Consider the following 21149-nt stretch of genomic DNA (forward strand, 5'->3'; position numbering starts at 1 on the left):
GGAGAGGGAGAGAGAAAAAGTTGAGAATCCCCTTAGAGGTACATACAATAAAATCTTCTTGTATCAGGTTCCATCTCCTAAATCTTCCACCACCCTAATGCAGATAAAAGCTTCAGCTTCAAGCCTGAGCTCTTGGGGATGGTATAGCTCTATACTGTAACATGACAAATTGTAGACTAAAAAGTTTGGGCTTCACCTTCCCTGCTTTTCTTCATTTCTTAATTGCCCCTTTCTTCCTTTCTCTACCTCCTTCATGATGCCCACACTTTCTCCCTCTCTGTTCCCCTACCTCCCCACCCCAGACTCCAACTGAGGACACAGAATGAACCCCCACAACCTTCAGCCTGATATCTGGGCCTTGCTTGCAGCAGCTGAGCAAAGAGAGGAGATAGAAGATAAGGTGACTCACTAGCTCCAGCCCTTCTGGCCAGGTGAATTGCCAGAGGCTATCCACTGTTGTTCCACAGTGTCTCTCAAAATTATTCTTGATAAATACTGTTCTGAACACTTCACCTGCATAGATGAACCCAGGTGTCTATGTCAGAGATCAGGATAAATTTGTTCCTTAAATGAGATTCTGTACCCACACTGGATTCACTGAGAAATTTATTCAGAAATCCATGGAGGCTACTGTATTGTACTAAAGATATGTCAAACAGTATGTAGGAAAGTCTGGGAACAATGAAAGAATCAGAAAAACAAAATCTGGTGGCTGAATCTGTAAACAAAAAAACAAGTTTACATCTAAGACTCCAAGTAGGAAGAAGCTGAGAATGATGATTAAGATATTGGTTTATATCAAGAGAGAGCAGGACATCTGGGCATGGTTACACCAGGAAAAGAATCAAGTCAAACTCCAAGTTCAAGCTGGTATGCAGCCTGACAGTATGTATAATATGTATAACATTGTTATACAACTCCGTATCAGTTTTCCTTCTGACAGAGAGAAAGAAAAATCACATGGATGTCTTTGAAATGGAGGCAAGGTCAAAAGCAAAGGAAAGTTCTCAAGGAAAATGGTATTTAGAGACTCCTTCCAAAAATATACAGACTCTACTGGAATAGACCTATTTGAATTTAGCTAATCTGAAAAAGAAGCCAAGACAGAATGATGCTGCTAAAATTAGAACAGGAGATTCTTCAACTTATTAATGAGACCAGTAACCTGTTCAAAAAATTCCCACAGACAACATATCACCAATGCTATTACAACAGGGAGCTACTTATTTGGAGATGGACAACAATGTTGACCAAACTGGGGGAAAAAAATGAAAGAATCCTTGAACATTGGTTCTCAGAATGCATAAAAGATGAGAAGAATAGAGAATTCTTTTTTATGATTATTATTCCCTCCTATAATACATCCCGACTTCAGCCTCCCTTCCCTCCTCTCCTCCTAGTCCCTACCACCCATTTCCCCTCTCCCACATATCCACTTCTCTGTTTCCCTTCAGAAAATAGCAGGCCTTCCAGGGCATAACAGGATGTCATAAGACTAGGCACAAACTCTCATATCAAGGCTTGACAGAGCAACCCAGTAAGAGAGAAAGGGTCCCAACAGCAGGCAAAAGAGTCAGAGATACCCCTGCTTCCATTGTTAGGAATCCCACAAACACCCCAAGCTAAATAACCATAGCATGCATGCAGAGGACCTAGCACAGATCCATGCAGGCTCTGTGATTGCCACTTCAGTCACTGTGAGCCCCTATGAGCCCTGGTTAGTAGATTCTGTGGGTCATGTTCTCCTGGTGTCCTCTGGCTCCCACAATCCTTTTTCCCTCCTCCTCTGCAAGACTCTCTAAGCTCCACCTAGTGTTTGACTATAGAGCTCTACATCAACAGAGATTCATTTCAAGAGAGATGAGGACAGTATGGATGGATATCATATCCTGATCAGAGTTCTATTACAGGAAAAATCAATGGAAGATAAAGAGGATATCAAAGAGTCTGAGAGAGAATTTTTGCCCAAGAGACTGACTAGAGTGGACATCTAAATGACATATGGGGAAACAGAAAGTTTGAGCCACACCTCAAGCAACTGCTAGAGTAGCATTGATGGTGAACTCAAATCCCTGGAGCCATGGCCTCAGAGCAGCACAGATTCAGAAGGCTCAGTCCAGATTATGTGATCCTATCACCCAATCAAGAAGCTCCAGTGCTATTTCCATCTTCACCAGAGCCAACAGCAGTGGCAGCAGCCAGGGGTGGCACTAGGTGACCCAAACATGAGCAACCAGGTCATCTCACTCTAGTCTGTCGGGCCTTCTCCCCTGTACAGCCCAGCTGTAACAACAGTAGCAGCAACAACTTTCTGCTCTGACACCCTCTCCTCATCAACTGTCACCCTGGAATAATCTCACGATTTCACAGCAGGCAAATGACCTCAACAACCCTTTCAGACAAATGACATTCAACTGAAGCAGCTGATCCATTCTCATCTCTCTTCCAGCTCCAAATATTCCCCCAGCATTCTCAGCAACTTAGCTCCACCATGACTTCTACAAGCTAGGTGTTCCCTACTTCCAACCACTGCACCTCTCTCCTTGTACCACCTACTCACAATGAATCCTGTCGCTTCAAGGCTACCTGCAAGCCCCTCAACAGATCCAGTTTATTTTTAATATCCCTGGACAGTATGAAGCTAGCAATATCCACTTCTCTCTTCCCCACTCACTCAGACAAATACACAGGCACGCACACATTTACACACCTGGTATCCTATAGCCCCCAGCATGTTCAACAGCTGCCTCTCTCAATAGCCTATTTTATAGCTCATGACTTCTAACCAGCAGCAAAAAACTTACGTGCTTGGGGTCCAGCAGCCTCAGAACCAGATCTCCTTGACAACTAGAGGAGCAGCATGGGAGGCCATATGCAAGGCCCTGAATTTAGTACATTCTGCTGCCTTCTTACCTAGCCCTACTATGTAGTGACTCACAAAACATTGTCCAGCCATCTTTCCAGCAGCCCATGCTAGTACCTCAAGTCAGCCTGTGGAAGGAGGGCTCCTAGCAGGGCCTGTACCCATGTTCAGTATGATCCTGCTAGCACAGCAAACTTGTATGAGTCCTTCTATAGGTTTTCCTCAGCCTCCTTGCTCCAATCATTATCAGATACCTCAGCCTCCGTCTCTCTGAAGATTACCACAAATAGCACAGCAGTACACAAGAATGCCACCTTCTGGACCAAGTGCATTGATCATGCAATTGAATGTGCCTAAAGGACTACAGCACACACACACACACACACACACACACACACATACACACACACACTTATGGTCCAGTAGAATCACTGCAGACATTACAGTGTAGACCAGCAGGGTCAGAAGCCTGGAGACTTGTAAAATCCTGACAGTAACCTCAGGTCAACACACAACGATGCAACAGCCCTGTCCTATCTCTTAGTCTCGAGCACCCTCTCCTGTCACCATGCTGCCTGCACTGGACTCAATCTCCTGCCTTTCTGCATGTAGTCCCACGAGACAGGGGGTCCTTCACAGTGTGGTGGGCACCATCCCCTTGCAGGGGAAGTCATTGCAGTCCATTTGCTCTATGGCCAGTCAATTCACAGTGTGTCAGGGACAGAGTAGATTGGAAAAAAAAAAAAAAAACAGAGCAAGAGACGAGCACTCCACCCACCTAGGAACAGCAAGTGCTCTGCTGGGAATGGTGCTGGAAGTGACAGATGTCCCTGAAGGTGTCACCTACACAGAAGCAGACAAATTTTTCATGAAGCTGGCACAAAGATCCAGTGGTTTGTAACAGACAAACGTGCACATTATGTAATTGTACATACAGATGTTTGCTGAGTATTTTCACTGTAAATTTTATGTAAGCAATCATTGATTGTTTGGAGGAGTTACTTGGGGGTTGGTTTCATTTTTAACTTTAAGAAATATTTGTAAAAATTGACAGAGAATAGACCTCTCTTATACAAAGTCCTTAAAGAGGACAAGTGACTTATAACTTGTCATTGCCAAACAATAGAGATTTTGGTTGTGGGACAGTATATACTTAATGTGTTTCAATCAGCTCATTTTTGTGATTTCCCTAAAATTATTAATTTTTGTTAAGTTCTGGTAAAATGTCAGTGTCATTTAGGAAAATCAAGTCCATGCTCAATTGGTGATAAAATTCATTATTTTATCCCCTCTTCTCTTGGATTATCCCTCATTAGCCTTTCCCTATAGTCTTGTGTTTAAAGCGTTTTTTGGCACTTTCATCTGCCACATCCCCATGCTGAACCATGGCCTACTTATGCCTCGATTGGCCCTATACACTATAAATACTTCATCATCAAAACACCCTTCTTACATTTCTTTTCAAGTCTTAGCATTGTACATCAACTCAGTTCTGGAATGCTTTTCTTAAAATTCAATCAAAATTCCTGAAAAATAGACACCTGAAAACCTCTGTTTGGGGTCTATATCATTCTTATGATGAGTAATTCTGTATTTTATTATGTATATCAATTTCCAGAATTGGACTCTTTCTGTTTTAATGACACTATTGTTATTCTTGCTACAGAGAGACCATTTCTTCAAATGCCATCTTATATTGAAACCCATAGTGTTAAGTACACTCATTCACTCTCATTAAAGAAGGGGTGTTTCAGAATGTCTTTTAAGTATCTTTTCCAGTCACTTTTTGCTGAATCTATATAATACCTGTAGCCACAATAATTCTGTCTGAAAATTTTGATTTCAATTATAGGCCACTTTGAGGCCTTTTACTGTCACACTGGAGAGATTTCCCAGAAGTCTAAAATTCCTTCTTGTTATAAACATATACAGCACAGAAAATTTCACAAAATTGAATTGTCATTTATTTCCAACACCCTCCAATAAATTACTATCACCTGTGTTGGAAATAGGCATAGATCAATGGGAAAAATGTTAAGAGAGAACAGTGTAAGTTGCTTTTGACAACCAATAACTTCTCATGACAATCTCCGGCCTTTTGAATGAAAAGAAAGATGAAATATATCAGAGTAATTAACATTTTGCATACATCCAAGAGGTAATGGAGATGTTGCTAGCTTAGCATGGAGCACAACCTTCTCTACTGTTCTGAAATATGGAACCATAGCAAGGTTTAGATTAAAAACTCCCCAGGCGATGTATGAGAGCCCAGAATGGTTTGGCTAAAACACTGGTGCTATGTGCATCAAGGATTTTTCTCATGTGATAAAAATTTGTCTTGAGTTCCTAAATAGAGAAAGAACTAGACTTGTTTTGCTTTAGACCTGTAAAAATCTCATGTATGAAAGAAGAGATTTTTCTCATGTTGAAACTTCTAAGAAAGCAAGGAACAAAAGAGGCATGGAAGGAGAACATGGGATGCCATGGGTTATGTGAGTCAAAGAGGAAGGTAGCTTAGAGTTCTTGTGAAGTTGGATAATCTTGATAGCACATTATCCTTCATACCCTGTATTTTACTAATTTTTCCTTTATTTTTTATTCCCCTATTCTCTACCTCATAATTATATTTTCTCGGTTCCATTTCAGTATTTTCTTTTTTTTTTTTTTTTTTTGGTCTATCTAGATGTCAGCTGGATTATCGTCCAGTTTCTAAACCTCCTTAATAATCTAATATTTTCTGGAAAGAACCTGGCAATCTTTCCTTTCAGGAGACCCACAGTGAGATAAGCCTATATCCTCATTAGTCATACTCAGTTGACAAACTGAGCCTCCATTGACCAAAGAGTCAAGATTAAGTAAAGGAAATTTAAGTGTTTTAACATTGTATTGAAGTCTTTTTAAGATTAATAGTTTCCTAAGGAATGTCTGTGTGACTAACTCTAAGATGATTGTTCCTAGACAAAATTACTTTGGGGAGTAAAGAAGAGAAGAATAGCGTCTGTTTCCTCTGGTGCCATGTGCTAATTATTTCTTATTGTTGTAGTATGTATTAGTATGAATAGTAGAGAAGAACTGGTAGAGACCACAGGATGAAGTCAACAATGGTCTTTTGCTGTTGTGATTCCACTGACACAGTGGTCTTGATGTATTTCTCTGTCAGTTGCTGGAAAGCATACTTTCAGCCACTTTTCTTCATTAGTGTGGCATCTGGACAATGAGGAAAGAGCATAGTGTGATACAAATGACAGAGATTTAGAGTGGATAGGAAAATATAGGCAGGAATGTCTTCTGCTGAAGTGCCCTAGCTGGTTTTCAGGAAATGCTAGTGAGCCTCAAGGACCCTAAGAGAGGTATCACCAACCTAAGGAATTCACCTTGGGGCACCTTCAGCAGTAAGTCTTTGAAAGGACCCTGTAAGTTGCCCATAGGGGAACTGTTTCTTTTTCTTGGTCCTCTTTCCAGTTCTGACAAAGACAAAGGAATGGATATCAAGAAGCAGGAAAATATGAGAAGTTGTAGGAAATGTCCATCTCACCCTCTCTTATTGTATGACTTGGGACACAAGAAAATGAGGTGGATGCATTATATAATTGCAGCATGTGATGGGGTTGAAGTCACATCAAAGGAGACTTGTTACTCATAGAATAAAGAGATCTTATAGGATGTGTCTATAATGAAGTTGAGGAGAAGAATACCAATAATTGGTCTTGTAAGCTTTAAAATAAAAACAAGGATACAAAGTTCCATGTTTAGGAAAGAGTTGGGAGCAAATGTGATTGAAACACTTTGTGAAAAATTCTCAAATAACTAATAAAATTGTTGAGTTTCTCAAAGTATTCCATTATTTCCAAGTACTACATAGCATGGCTTTGGCTATGCTTTTCTTATTGATGTCATTCTGTTATTCTATTGATCCATATTAACTGTAATTCTAAAGTAAGTGGTAAGTCAACACATTTTTCTCCCAAACATTTATTCTTTGTGCTAGGGTGGTCTCAGTGCTACTGATACATTTAGCGCTAAATGAAACAAAGATACTGACACGTATTTTCACACTTTGGCATAGCTAGAATGTCTCTTTTTATTTTTATAAAGGAGAACAATTACACTCTGGCATACCTTAAAAAGTATGAAATTATAAGTAGCTTAAAATGATGGCTCATCAAGGATCTTCTCAAAATTCTTCAGCATAGCAGCTGTCACCACCAACAAGCACACATCTCAGGTACTTAAGGTAAATATCAATTGTATATGTGTCAACACGAAGGCAGTAGAACAATTTATAAAGAGCAAAAAAGTGACTTTCTTCATCAGCTGCCTGTAAGGAGTCCAGGTCCTTCCAATCAGGGTATGTCTCATTTTCCTCTAGTCCAGGATGAATCTAAAGACCAAATGGGTAGTCAGACACTTAATATTATCACTGATTGTATGACTCTATTTAACATTACTGATTATATTTTTTGTCTTTTTTCCTTCTGAATATTGATTTACATTAGGGGAAATGTTAGTAATGTACAACGTTGATCAGGAGCATGGATTTTCAGAAATCTAGCGCAGAATACTATAAATCTGTCATCTAAAAACTAGGATGGGACCAGTAGCACAGACACCTAGAGAAACAATCAATCAATGGGACCTCTTGAAACTGAGAAGCTTTTGTATAGCAAAGGGCACAGACAAGACAAAGCAACAGCCTACAGAATGGGAAAAGGTCTTCACCAACCACACATTTGATAGAGGGCTGATATCCAGAATATATAAAGAACTCAAGAAATTAGACATCAAAATGCCCAACAGTCCAGTTAAGAAATGGGCTATAGAACTAAACAGAGAATTCTCAACAGAGGAAGTTCAAATGGCTGAAAGACATTTAAGGAATTGCTCAACATCCCTAAGTATTTGGGAAATGCAAATCAAAATGACTCTGAGATACCACCTTACACCTGTCAGAATGGCTAAGATCAAAAACACAGAAGACAGCTTATTCTGGGGAGGATGTGGAGCAAGGGGAACTCTCCTTCACTGGGGTGGGAATGCAAGCTTGTACAGCCACTTTAGAAATCAATATGATGCTTTCTTAGAAAATTGGGAATCCATCTCCCGCAAGACCCAGATACACCACTCTTGGGCATATACCCAAGGATTTCTCAGTCAAACCATAAGGGTACATGCTCAGCTATGTTCATAGCAGCATTGTTTGTAATAGTCAGAACCTGGAAACAACCTAGATGCCCTTCAACTGAAGAATGGATAAAGAAAATGTGGTACATATACACAATGGAGTACCACTCAGCAGAGAAAAACACTGACATCATGAGGTTTCCAGGCAAATGGATGGATCTAGACAAAATCATCCTAAGTGAGGTAACCCAGACTCAGAAAGACAAACATGATATGTACTCACTAATAGGAGGATACTAGATGTAAAACAAAGATGACTAGACTGCTACTCACAACTCCAGGGAGGCTACCTAGAAAACAGGACCCTAAGAAAGACACAGGGATCACCCAATGACAGAGAAATGGATGTGATCTACATGCACAACCTGGATGTGAGTGTAATGTGAGGGTAATGAAGGGCAAGATTTGAGGGAAAGAGAGCTTAGGGGAGCAGGAGATCCCAGCTGGATCAAGAACAGAAAGGGAGAACAAGGAATAACAGACCATGATAAATGAATACCACATGAGAATAGGAAGAAGCAAAGTGCTAGAGAGGTCCCCAGAAATCCACAATGATACCTCCACTGTAGACTGCTGGCAGTGGTCAAGAGAAAGCCATTACTGACCTAGTCTGGTGATTGGATGACCAAACACCCTAACTGTAGTGTTAGAACTCTCATCTAATAACAGATGGAAGTGGATGCAGAGATCCGCAGCCAGGCCCCAGGTGGAGCTTCAGGAGTCTAATTGGCAAGAAAGAGGAAGGATTGTATGAGCCAGAATTATTGAGATCAAGATTGGATAAAGCACAGGGACAAATAGACAAACTAAATGGAAACACATGAACTATGAACCAATAGCTGTGGAGCCCCCAACTGGATCAGACTCTCTGGATCAGTGAGACAACTGAATAGCTTGAACTGTTTGGGAGGCACCCAGGCAGTGGAACTTGGACCTGTCCTTAGTGCATGAGCTGGCTGTTTGGAACCTGGGACTTATGCATGGACACTTTGCTCAGCCTGGGAGGAGGGGACTGGACCTGCCTGGACTGAATCTACCAGGTTGAGCTGAATCCCCAGGGGAGTCTTTGCCCTGGAGGAGATGGGAATGGGGGGTGTGCTGGAGGGAATGTGGGGGCGGGGCAGGACACAGGAGGACAGGGGAACCCTGGCTGATATGTAAAATTAAATTAAATTATATAAAAAAAACTAGGATGGAGACCTGCTTTTCCATTGTCTTATAATAAATTGATACCATTTAAAGTATGGTATTTTGTGACTAAAGAGATAAAGGACCAGGAAATTGTCACCTGAGCATAGATTTCTGTTTTGCCAAGGGACAGTGGAAGAGCTGATGATAGTTTTCTCATTTAGGAGGTAGACAGACCAGGGGTGAATGTGCTAAGAGACAAGGAAATAATCAGGAGCATGTCACTCTGCTCAGGAAAGTTACTCTCTAAATGACTGTAAAGAATGGCTTCTTTTATGTCTATCATAATGGGTAAGTTGAATGCAAGATATGTAGGTGAAGTTTTCTCAGACCGGGTCAGGACCGAGAAATCTTCAGCTACAAAGATGGAGTGCCTATATTGTGCTCTTATGAAGTGAGGTGTGTCAGTTTTATCACTCACTACAGAAGTCATGTCATTAGGGAAAAAGAAAAGTGGGAGGTAAGAAGACTGCTCACCTTGCTCAGTATCATTATGATGCTCTCTAGAAGTTCACTGTTTAGGTTCTCAATGCCTTTGGCTCTTGTTAAAATAGCATCAGGGGCACCTTTCATATCACGGAGTTCAGTCACTAGGTGATGCAGAGGCTTATTCCAGGCATGCACTAAGCTGAGAATCATCTTCAGGAAGTTTTCAAACTATATATCATAAAGGAGCAACAATATTAAGATAAATGAAGTACATGAGGATTAGTTACATGTATCTTTTAATTGGAAAGAATAACATAAATGCTCTTGTAGATAAAAGGGGTGTAGAGCTGTAAATTTCCACCACTCACCTACTTTCTGTGAGAATTAAAAAAGAACTTACATAACTTTTAAAATATAAATTTAAATTTATAATAAAAACATATCAATAACTTATATAAATTACTTTTTGTAATGAGCTATTTTGATCATATTTTCTTGTCCATTTGAAATTCTACCACCTGCTCTCCACGTGAGATCTTACATATTTGATTGTTTTGCTTGTCCATGGGACACCAAGGCTTTGCTTGTTACTCAGAAGTTTCCTACAGAACATGATTTAGAAAAGACAGATGCCTCAAGTATCAAATATATATATCATTAAACTCAGATTCACCATTCTAATAAACTAGATTGATCACAATTACACTAGTTTATTACATTTAGGCTATTTTGCAATATTAATAAAAAGATATCTTAAAGGCACTCACTATTGATAAATGTGATTTCCTGAGTCAACATGATTCTTTGTCCCTAGTCTCTAAAAGAACAATCTATTTCTTGGCATGTACAACAGAAGAACAATGGCACAACCTTGACCTTAATGTGAACATGTATAGAAATCATAATGGAATTCTGACCCTCTAGTGTGTGCTCCCTGCAGGAATCTTACATGAAATTAAATATTTTAGAATGCCTCCTGTATTAACATTCACTATTCTAGTGGTCGTGAAAATGAAGAGAAGAAGGAATCCAATGGTCACAGCAATAGAAAGATGTAAAAAAGTAAAAGGATAGAGGCAAATCAAATGGTGATGACATGCATATAGGTTGCTTGGAGTATGGCAGCATATGCCTAAGAACAACAGCTTGAGTTGATAAATATCAGACATTCCTCCTAGTCACTGTAAAGGTCCATTGCATTAATCTTTTTAATTCCTCATTTTTGTTATCTCAGCTAACTTTTACAAGGCTATTTGTAGTAATGTTTTGTTTTTTAAAAAGAGTAGTCTATGAAGCGCCTAGTCATGGAGTAGGTCTCTAAAAACATCTACAAACATTCTCTATTCCTTTACTTCCTTTTATTATTTTCAAAATGATGTCAAATTAATTCATTGGGAGATAAGTTATAGCAGGAACTTAGAAGGGAAAGATCATAATAATTATGAATGCAGTTGCTGTGATATGTTGACCTCATCACAACTGAGGGCATAGAAACTTTGCATAGTATATAAAGGATTAATTTGTACAGATACTTTTATTAAGGCTCAGAAGAAAGTACAAAAGTCATGACGAATACAAACATAAAAAGAAGAACCAGGAGAATTGTGAGAATCAAGAAGAGTCAGTGTAGTGGTCAATATTGAGAAATGATGCCAATGAGGAGATATTAGTAATAGATAATAATGGCAATTGCTCTCACACATCTTAGGAATACACATAAATGTATTTTTATCCAGGGAAATCCAATTCAGTTAGTAAGTCCTTATATAATAATAAATAAAATCCAGTGACCATCCATTTCTGTGTGGTCTTTGAGAGTTTATTACTCTCCTACAATATTATTTAACATCTGATTTAACTTATAATTTATCAACTATCTCACAAGATTTTTTATTTAACTGCTCACTCTTGCCCCATTTTTCTGCAGGTGTAATTATAGTGTTTATAAGAATCTACAAAATGGCAAAGGCAATGTGTTGCTTCAGTTATTATGTGAAAAACCTGGCCTGAGGACTCACTGAGATATCTCTGGCTTCCTCCACAGTTTCTGGAGTATTAAGAGAAAATGTGTGACAGCTGTTAAGAGTCTCATTCATGTACGTCTTATTCTTGAGGAAATCCAATACCTACAAATGTTAAAATAGAAACTGTGTTAGTTCAGTTTTGGGGATTGAGAAAATGAATCCATAATGAACATATGAATTAATGCAGTAGATCTGTAATTTTTACGAATAAGCACTATATAAAATCTAAGATGAAGAAATTAAAAAGCTTTCCCGTTATCTAGATTTTTCCTATTAAATTTGTAATCTCAATTTGTTTTTCATCTAATTATTTTTTACTTCTCAGACTCTTTCCCTCTTTATCATATTCTTCTGGTCTCACACATCAAAAATTTTTGTTTGAAGAAAAACCCTAAAAATAATAAAATTACAAAATATGAAGGGTTTTAAAGATAACATGCATTTATGGTTTGAGCCTACTGCCATGGTTCCTATGAATCTATATTTATTAGTTTTTATTTTCTGATTGTCTAAACTGAAATGCATGTAGGCATTATAAACTTATATTCTTTCTACTACCACTGAACACATATAACTTGTATTATTCAAAGTAAAACATAATACTTGAATGCAATTTTTCAATATTACTAAGTGTAAATTTATTAATATCTATGAATAATTAAATAAGAAATAGTTATCCTCCTTAGGAAATGCAAATTTCAAATAAATTAAAAACATATAGAAATTAATGTTTACATATTTATCAATATATGAACTTAAATACTGTATTGATTTAAATATAATTTCTGAAATATCCTTTATGTAAATCTGTTAAAAGCTAGTTTGTGAAAGTTTAATGGATTACTATGAATGTTAAGACTTAAAGGATATTAGTCAAGAATGGGGAATAAAAAGATCTTATGAATAAAAAGACAATATCAGCACATATTTATCTCAAATATAGACATTCTTGGGATGCCCATTGTTGTATTGAGAACCTTATCTCTTTTCTCCTACCATTAACTCACTTGAACACATAGCATATAATCAGCAGTAAGTAAGAATCCAATTTCTCTCCTAAACCATCCCTCCAATTGAACAAACTTTGGCCTCTGAAACATCTAAGCAATGATTCCTAGCATTTGAAGGTTCCTAAAAGGCCATTAGCTTTGTATTCTCTCTCCTGGGGATATGGGGTCCTATTAAGCTAGTTCACTCTGTGTACATGCATTACAATGCATTTCTACTTTACAGAAAATTAGTAGTGCACTGAAGAATGACCCTGGAGCCTGAGGACTCAGAGGGATGAGTGGGAGATCAGAGTTCTGTCCCACAGAATCCTTCCACACAATTCTTATAGCTCTGTAGTGTGAACACATGAAAATCATTGTTTTTTTTTTTCTTTTTGTTTTTCTTTCTCATTTCAAATCAGAGATTTCCTAAAGGCCATTCTCATTCTCTTTTTAGTGAGAGATACTTTTTTTTAACTTATTGAGGTAAATTCTTGAGATTTCTTTTGAGGTGTTTATCCTGAAAATTACATTGCTAACCTTAGCAAGGTTTTGAATTGTTTTTTGTTCCTTTGCTTGCTCCCCCCACCTGCTGTGGGTATTATTTTTGTTATTGTTGTTTGTCTTTGAAGAAGGTAGAAATCAGGGGGGTACTTACAAATTTTTTGAACATTTTTGCAGAGAAGCCATCAGAGAACTAAAACATCATGAGGGATGAAAGGAAACTCGTGAGTAAGCACAGAATGAACACATGCATACTGTAAATGAAGAGATGAATTCTCTGGCTCCATTATCTCCTACAAATGCTGCCTGATGTCAAATAGATAACAGACAGCCACTGGGAAGAGATAACTCACGTCCCTTCTAAACCTGCCCTTCCACGAATAAGCCTGAACTGGAAATTTTTTATACAATGACTCCTGGCATTTAAGAGTTTCTGAGAGGCTAATAGCTTCCGATTATTCTTCTTTTTCTCCTACTTGGCATCAAAACAGTTGACATTTGTTCTATGCATTCTAGGAAAGTCACTGTACTGCACTTCTCCTCTACTGGATGTCTACAGTGGATAATTGAAGATGCCACTGGAGACTGGCCTCCCGCAAACAAGGTAAGGAAGTCAAATCTCTTTCTGAGATGTGACTAGTAGGTATTATGTTACAAATGTAAATTTAAGAATAATGTATTTTTAAGAAAAATAGCATGTCACTAGAGGCCAATTTTGTAAGTCACTGAACTCTTTGAAAATCCTTGTGATATCTCAAAACTGCCCCCACCCTCCTTGTTTTATTTTTCAGTTGCTCCTGCTTTCTCTTATCTATGAAACTTGTATTATTAAAAATATGGTTCAGATTATTTCTAGTTAAGACTAGAACACACTAGAGTCATTGGCTAGAAGGCTCTTTTTGTAAAGAAGCCAGAAGTAAGTGAGGTACTTACAAATAATTTTCGCATCTCCACAGTGAGAGCACTGGTGGTCTGGGACAGTGCAATGGCGTGATCAAACAGGTCCTTGAGGGACACCTCACCATGCTCACTCGCCTTGTCATGTATGGGAGCAGAAGTCACAGTCTCCCACTGGAGTAGGTTTGACAAGGACAGCAGCAGGAGTACCCCTACTTATAGAAAAGAAACACAAGGTACACTGGACCTAGCCATCTGTGATTATCAACATGATTCTTTCTTGGTTACCAAGAAAAATGTTACCTCTTCCAGACCTGCCACTGTCTGCTCTGTCACTGTACAGCTGTGCTAGTGAATAGACATCTTCAAATGAAAAAAAATCCAATTAGGTAACTACATGGATATGTAGTTTCTGAACTTGGTGGTAGTTCCTATTTTGGGGATTGTTATCGGAAATTATTGTGAAGTTTTCAGACATTTGAGCTTAAACTATTGAGTGAGTATTTTTAAGTCATTCTCTGGGGAATTTCTGCTGAGGTTAAGTAGTCACCATCTCCTGTACCTTTTTCTTATAGTGTAGACAATGTTTGCATTGTGACAAGGACAGCACACTGCCCTTTCAACTTCATTCCTTATGGAAATAAACACAAAGTGGCCTGTTGCTCAGTACTGGAGATGGAGAGACTCCTGCCATGAAAGGGATTCCATGGCTAGCATTGCTCGCTCACAATAATGATCCCATTCATTTGCCATGCTACCAAAAGCTTCAGGTTGTTTTCTCTGTGAATTTGAGCCTCATCACAACTGTGTAGGTAGACTGGGCTAATGCATTAAACTATACTGATGAATGAGGAGCCTTACAGGGTTAAGTGATTTTCCTGAAATCTTATTCTTAGCTGGTGTGAGAAGCAAAATGCCAACACTATAGACTTTGCACCCCACATTGGCCAGTCTCAAATGTCTTGGGCTTTCATACAGATTAGGGTGGAAGAGACGATGCCTATAATCTTGAATCTCAATGTCACCAGGCATTGTTATTTGTAAAGTACAAACTTTACCTTTGATCACATGCCCTGCTAGTTTAGATTTTCATCTACTTCCATGGCTCTATCATACATTCTCCCTTTTCTTTTACAGTGACTGGTGTTGGTTTCATCACCAATTTTATTTCAGAGATGGACAGAAACAGAACTGTAACATATCAGTAATTTACACACTCAGCAGGATTGAACTAACATATGTCTCAGCATGAAAAATCCATTCACATTTAGTGATAGAAATCTGAAAAAAATTCTCTGTTCTATGAAACTTTTAATGAATACAATTGGAAATGTATAACATAAAATTAGGACACTGGTAAGACTTTTTTCATGGAAAATGCTTAAACTTAAATACTAAAAAATAACTAAACATACCAAAATCTTTGTACAATGCAAGATAACTATCAACAATTTGCATGCAAAAATATACTTCAGAAAATTATTCTAAAAAATAAATTTTCAAAAACATGATGCTTCTTCAAATTTATATTCTGTTTCATAGATATTTATATATTAAGTAAATATATCTGCTTTCCTGTCATTTGTCATCTGAAGGATTTTCATAGTTTAAGGAGAGTACAAGGGGTCAAGATCATGATGGGGAAACCCACAGAGACAGCTGACGTGGAATAGTTGGAGCTCACTGACTATCTGGACTGACAGCTGGGGAACCTGCATAGGAATGAACTACACCCTCTAAATGTGGGTGACAGTTGTGTGGCATGGACAGTATGAGGGGCCACTGGTAGTGGGACCAGGATTTATCCCTAGTACATGACCTGACTTTTTGGAGCCCATTCCCTATAGAAAGACACCTTGCTCAGGGTATCCCTCCATAGGGATACAGGGGGAAAGGGCTTGTCCTACCTCAACTTGATATCCAGACTTTGTTGACTCCCCTTGGGTGGCTTTACTGTATCTGAGGAGCTGATCAGGCGTAGGGTGAGAAGGAGGTGGAGAGTAAGCAGGGGAAGGGGAGGAAGGGGGAACTGTGGTGTGGAAAAAATTAAATAAAAATAAAAAATAAGTGTACAAGGAAACTAATGACTTGGTTTTTCACTTCATAAAATGAAGTTTGTTTTTGTTAACAGATCCATTTAATTGGAATTATTGTCAGGAAAAGAAAAGCAAATACTAGCAGTGATTCACATTCTGAAAAGGATATTTTGCTTGATGAAATTGACAAAACAAGATAGCTCTTCTAGCCTTGTCTAATTTGCTTCTAGAGTTGAAGATATGATGAATTTCACTCAATTCATGCAACTCCTAGCAGAGACCTAGGAACCAGAACATGCTACTTTCTTCTACAGTAGTTACATATGGAACTCATCAAATTTTGTGGTCTCATTACAATCAAATGTCTCAGTAACTGCAATTTTGACTTTTAGAGGTGGGTCAGTCCACATTCTGGAACTCTTTGTGTTATACATTGCTGAGCAGACTCATTGTAGGTCTCTTCAGTTAGACATAGGTACTACTATTCTTTTCTACTTAGATCAACAAAGATCATGCAAAAAGTCTCTAGAGATTGCTGTCTATCTCCACAGTAAGAAGGCTTCCCTTTTGGAATCACTGATGTCCAAGTATATTGTGCAGTTATGTTCTAGAGCAATGATTAGAAACTACTTCTCTGTTCCATTTAGCTTTACTTTTGTGAGTTGGGCATAAATAAAGGTCAATGCATGTCATGTGTAAGAGCAAAACACCAAAGAGGCAAATGGTCCAAACTAGCTTTGCAAAACAATGCATTGTTTAAGCTCACTAAGAAGAAGTTGGGAAAGAATTACTTACATAGGGATGGCTGAGTCAAAGACGGCAACATCTCTGAAGAGTCTGGCCACAGCTGAACTGCTGATTCGGGATAGCTGCTTCAAAGCCGTTCTGCTTTAAGTTAATTTTCCACCGCTACATATTGCAGTAGACTGTGCCCAGGGCCATCAACTGCTAGGAGGCGGGCGGAAGGACACGCCTGCAATCTCAGTGACGGCTCCATGTTTCCTTCCCCTCAGAGGATGTCAACAGCATCGTAACAATGGTCATATCTACATTATTCAGTGTATTTCAGGGTCAAGATGAAATTATAAATAACCAGAGTCATCTCTATCCCAAGAAGATGGAATTTCACAAGCTAGGAAAGTAACTATGCCTTAGACCATTATTTTTTCCTTTAGGTTCTTATGTATTTTGGTGACCACTTCTGAAATATTTCCTGAATATTGGATAAGATGACCTGTTTGTTTCATGGTTTCTGAACAATGGAACACAAGACCACAGGATGAATCACATGCTGAACAGCTTAACCTTTATTAGTCTTTGCAGGTATCCATGGGCCACTGAAACTGTTTGCCATTATTTTATATTCTAGGCCCATAAGAATAACACAAGTTGCAAATGCAGATATTTAGAAGGCTTTTGCATTAGCAAATGAAATTCATGTCCTGAAACAACATCAGTGAATTTCTCATTAGTGTCTAAGACTTGACCTCTATAGACTTTGAGCGAGGCTTATTGTAACAATCAGGTTCTTTCCATAGAACTAACTTTAAATCTATTCTAGATGTATTGGGCTACATCTATATGAGGTGGGACACTATTGGATGAGCTGATACATCTGGTTTGGTTCACAAATTACCTTAACTTGGACTTAATAAAAGTCTCTTTGTGACAATTCTCAACAGTAGCCTGTTATCATGTGGCACTATACAAGTCAAGCAATGCTATGTTTTCTTCTATCTAATCAGATTTCTACTTATAATGAAACCAGAGCATGTGACTTCTCATTCCATTGTCCCTTATTTTTGGTACTTTTATATCTAAGGTACTGTTATATTAGACAGCTGGCTACTGGAGCCTCACTGTCACACACTCATAGGAAGACTCTGGGCAAATGAGGTACAAAGAAGAGTTCATTCAAAAGAAGAAGAGGTACAACTGGCAGTTCTCTGATAGCGAGTAGGATTCTAATGCTTTGGTGACTACAAGACCAATGAAAAGCAATTTGGATCACTGAGCTTAATATATCGTTAGATGTATTAAGAAACAGGGCCATGAAGATGACAATTATATCACATCTCTTATGTTAAGTAATTATCCTGCCACAAATATTATACAGTGTACTTCCTCAAATAAAAGGTAATACACACACTTTAGACACATCTCTGCTTGAGATCATGGTATGTATCCGAAGTAGGGAGTCTTACCTGGGAGTAAGACAAATAAGTTGAACTTATTTTTTAGAGGAAAGAAAAGCATTTGTGGTGGAAATTTTTCATCTAACCCTGAAATCTTTCCACAGACAGATGTGACCAATAAAAAAGCAGTGGCCAGAGAGTCTGGAAGCCAACAAATCAGGAGTGTTCTTAACAAGATAACTGGGTTGGCAGGTGTGAATTGTCCTTTCCCCCACTTACCTGAACTGGGCTTATCAGTTCAAGTTCCTCTCAAGTTATCTATTCTTTTGTCCACTGGAAGATCCCACAAATACAGAAGCAAAATGTTCCTAGAAAAGACAATGTCTTATGGATACATAAAGGTGGCAATGACTCCCATTCACTCTGCTCTGCCCAAAATTGATATTTAAAGGAATAAACTGAAATACGTCATGGAGTATTTCATTTGTAAGTTCTATCTTATTCAGTTTTTCTAAGATTTCATTTTTATGTTAACTATTATATGCATGTGTGTATATGTTTGAGTTGGGGTTTGGCACACAGGTGCAATGCCCATGGAAGGCAGAAAAGGGTGTTGTATTTCCTGAAGCTGGATCTATTGGCAGTTGTGAGCCACCTTGCCCTGATGCTGGGAATCAAATGTATTTTTTCTATAGGAGCACTATGCACTCTTAAAACGCTGAGGCATATCTCTAGCTCCTGCTTATATTTGTTTGCCTTTTTCACTTCTTAAATATTCAATTTATTTATTAGTGTTTTTATTGAAATAGAATTATATCACTCCACCTCCATTTCCTCCCTCCAGCCCCACCCAAAGACCCTTCCTTTAACCCCTCCTATGGTGACTCCACTTTCAAGTTGATAGTCTCTTCTATTTTATATTTGTTTAATGCACACACATATGTGAGTGTTGTTATATAAAAATGCAAACTGATGAGTTTATTTTTGTTGTTTGTATGAATATAGTTTTAAAACTAAGTACTCTTCATTGAACATCCCGTAAAAGGGCTCATCCATAGGAAAGGCTAAGTCTCTTTCTAGCAGTCAATAGTTGCCTACAGTTCTTTGTCTAGGGGTGGAACCCTCTGGAAATTTCCTCTTCCATATTAAGATGTCCATTGATATTGCTACTCTGCTCTCATTTATGTAGCCACTCCATTTTTAGAATGGAGTGGTTGATGCAGACTTTCTGATATTCTGGCTCTTTCAGTCATTCTGTCCCCTCTTCTGAAATGTTCCCTGAGCCATCAGTGCAGGCACTGTGATGTAGTTGTGTCTATTAGAGCTGGGGTTCTCATGACCCTTTGATCTCTGCATTGTGTCCAGTTTTGGGTTTCAGTGACAGTTTCCATTTGTTGCAAAAAGAAGCTTCTTGGTGAAGGGTGGCAGCTACACTTATCTGTAGCTGTAAGGATAAGATTCAGAATGTAATAAGGAATTACCCTGGTCACGAATGTGAAGGTAGTGGGTTTTTTCTAAGGTCCAATGACCTTACTAGAGCAGAGATTAGGTTTTCTCCATGAAGGATGATTTTTCTCTTGTTGAGTGAAACTTAAATCAAATTAGAGTGCTGTTTGTTACCATCAACATGTGAGTACTACTCACTGTACCTTTAGGCATACCTTGCCTTGCTGGTGTTTGTTATACTTCATAGGTGTTTCAGCTGGGTAGGACTGTTTAATTGCTTTTCCTCTCTTCATAGTGTGCACAGTATTTTCTGGATCTCTGGAAGCTAGACCACAGGGAAGAGGCTTTGAAGTCAGATCCAAATTGAATTGTCTGAGTTGTGTGTCCTAAATATGTAATGTCTTGTCTTCATCAATAGGGGCCTCCCTTAAACTCTGAGAAGCAACCAAGGCTTTACTGATATCTACATTGTTTTAGGAGTCATATATATATATATATATATATATATATATATATATATATATATATATATATATATACATACCCACTTTTTGGATCTAAATTACTTCATTCAATATCATCTTTTCTAGGTTCACCCATTTCTCTGAAAACTTCATGCTTTCATTTTAACAGCTGAATAGTACTCCATTGTACATACATACCACATTTTCATTATCTATTCATCAGATAAAGTACATGTAGATTGTTTACATTTCCAGGATATCCTGAATATACTAGAAGCAATTGTTTTCTGTTTTTTAATCCTCCTAGGTGCTGAATTCCTATATTAGCTCATAATTGTTTGGAGGTTTTATCATTGACTTTTAATAGCCCATCCTATTACAAATGTTCATTATGTTATGCTAACATCTACCATCTCATAGATTCATATTGCCTATAAAAACAAACAGAGCAAATGAAATTTACGAAGACATCATTTATGAGAGGAAAAAGACATATTGGAATGCAGGGAGTTATTGAAAATCTACATTCAAGGCTAGGAGGTGGTGGCGCACGCTTTTAATCCCAGAACTTGGGAGGCAGAGCCAGGCGGATCTCTGTGAGTTCAAGGCCAGCCTGGGCTACCAACTGAGTTCCAGGAAAGGCGCAAAGCTATACAGGGAAACCCTGTCTAGAAGAAAAAAATCTACATTCAAGAGTGTTTTCTTTTGTACTAAGATGTATCTTATTGGTAATACAAAATGAAGTACTAGAGAAACTATAGTACAGGAAAATAATACATGTGGGATAACAGATGTTTCTCCACACTCTAACGGCTCTGTTGACTTTAGCATGGACACTAGTTATTTGCTGTTTGGAATTACATACATGTCTATAATGTTTTCATTAAATCCATTCCCTCCCAACTCTTTTTGTAATCCCAACACTGCTTTTCCTTCCCAATTTCATGCAAACTTTTACAAACAATCCACTAAGTACACTTAGTGTTGCCAATA

General features: G+C 38.2%; 1 protein-coding gene and 1 pseudogene across 1 annotated transcript; one reads left to right on the forward strand and one right to left on the reverse strand.

Annotated features, from left to right (window-relative positions):
* Positions 1 to 322: 322 nt before the first annotated feature.
* LOC118584650 lies at positions 323 to 3475 on the forward strand (annotated as a pseudogene).
* Positions 3476 to 7037: 3562 nt separating this feature from the next.
* On the reverse strand, positions 7038 to 16937 carry LOC118584651 (prolactin-7C1-like). The gene is made up of 6 exons (XM_036188912.1): positions 16907 to 16937; positions 14112 to 14290; positions 13333 to 13371; positions 11680 to 11787; positions 9710 to 9889; positions 7038 to 7244 (listed from the first exon to the last, which is right to left on the reverse strand). Exons 1-6 carry the CDS (start codon positions 16935 to 16937, stop codon positions 7038 to 7040), a joined length of 744 nt encoding a protein of 247 aa, XP_036044805.1.
* Positions 16938 to 21149: the final 4212 nt, after the last annotated feature.

The sequence above is a fragment of the Onychomys torridus genome, chromosome 5 (genome assembly GCF_903995425.1).
Source record: "Onychomys torridus chromosome 5, mOncTor1.1, whole genome shotgun sequence".
Lineage (NCBI taxonomy): Eukaryota > Metazoa > Chordata > Mammalia > Rodentia > Cricetidae > Onychomys > Onychomys torridus.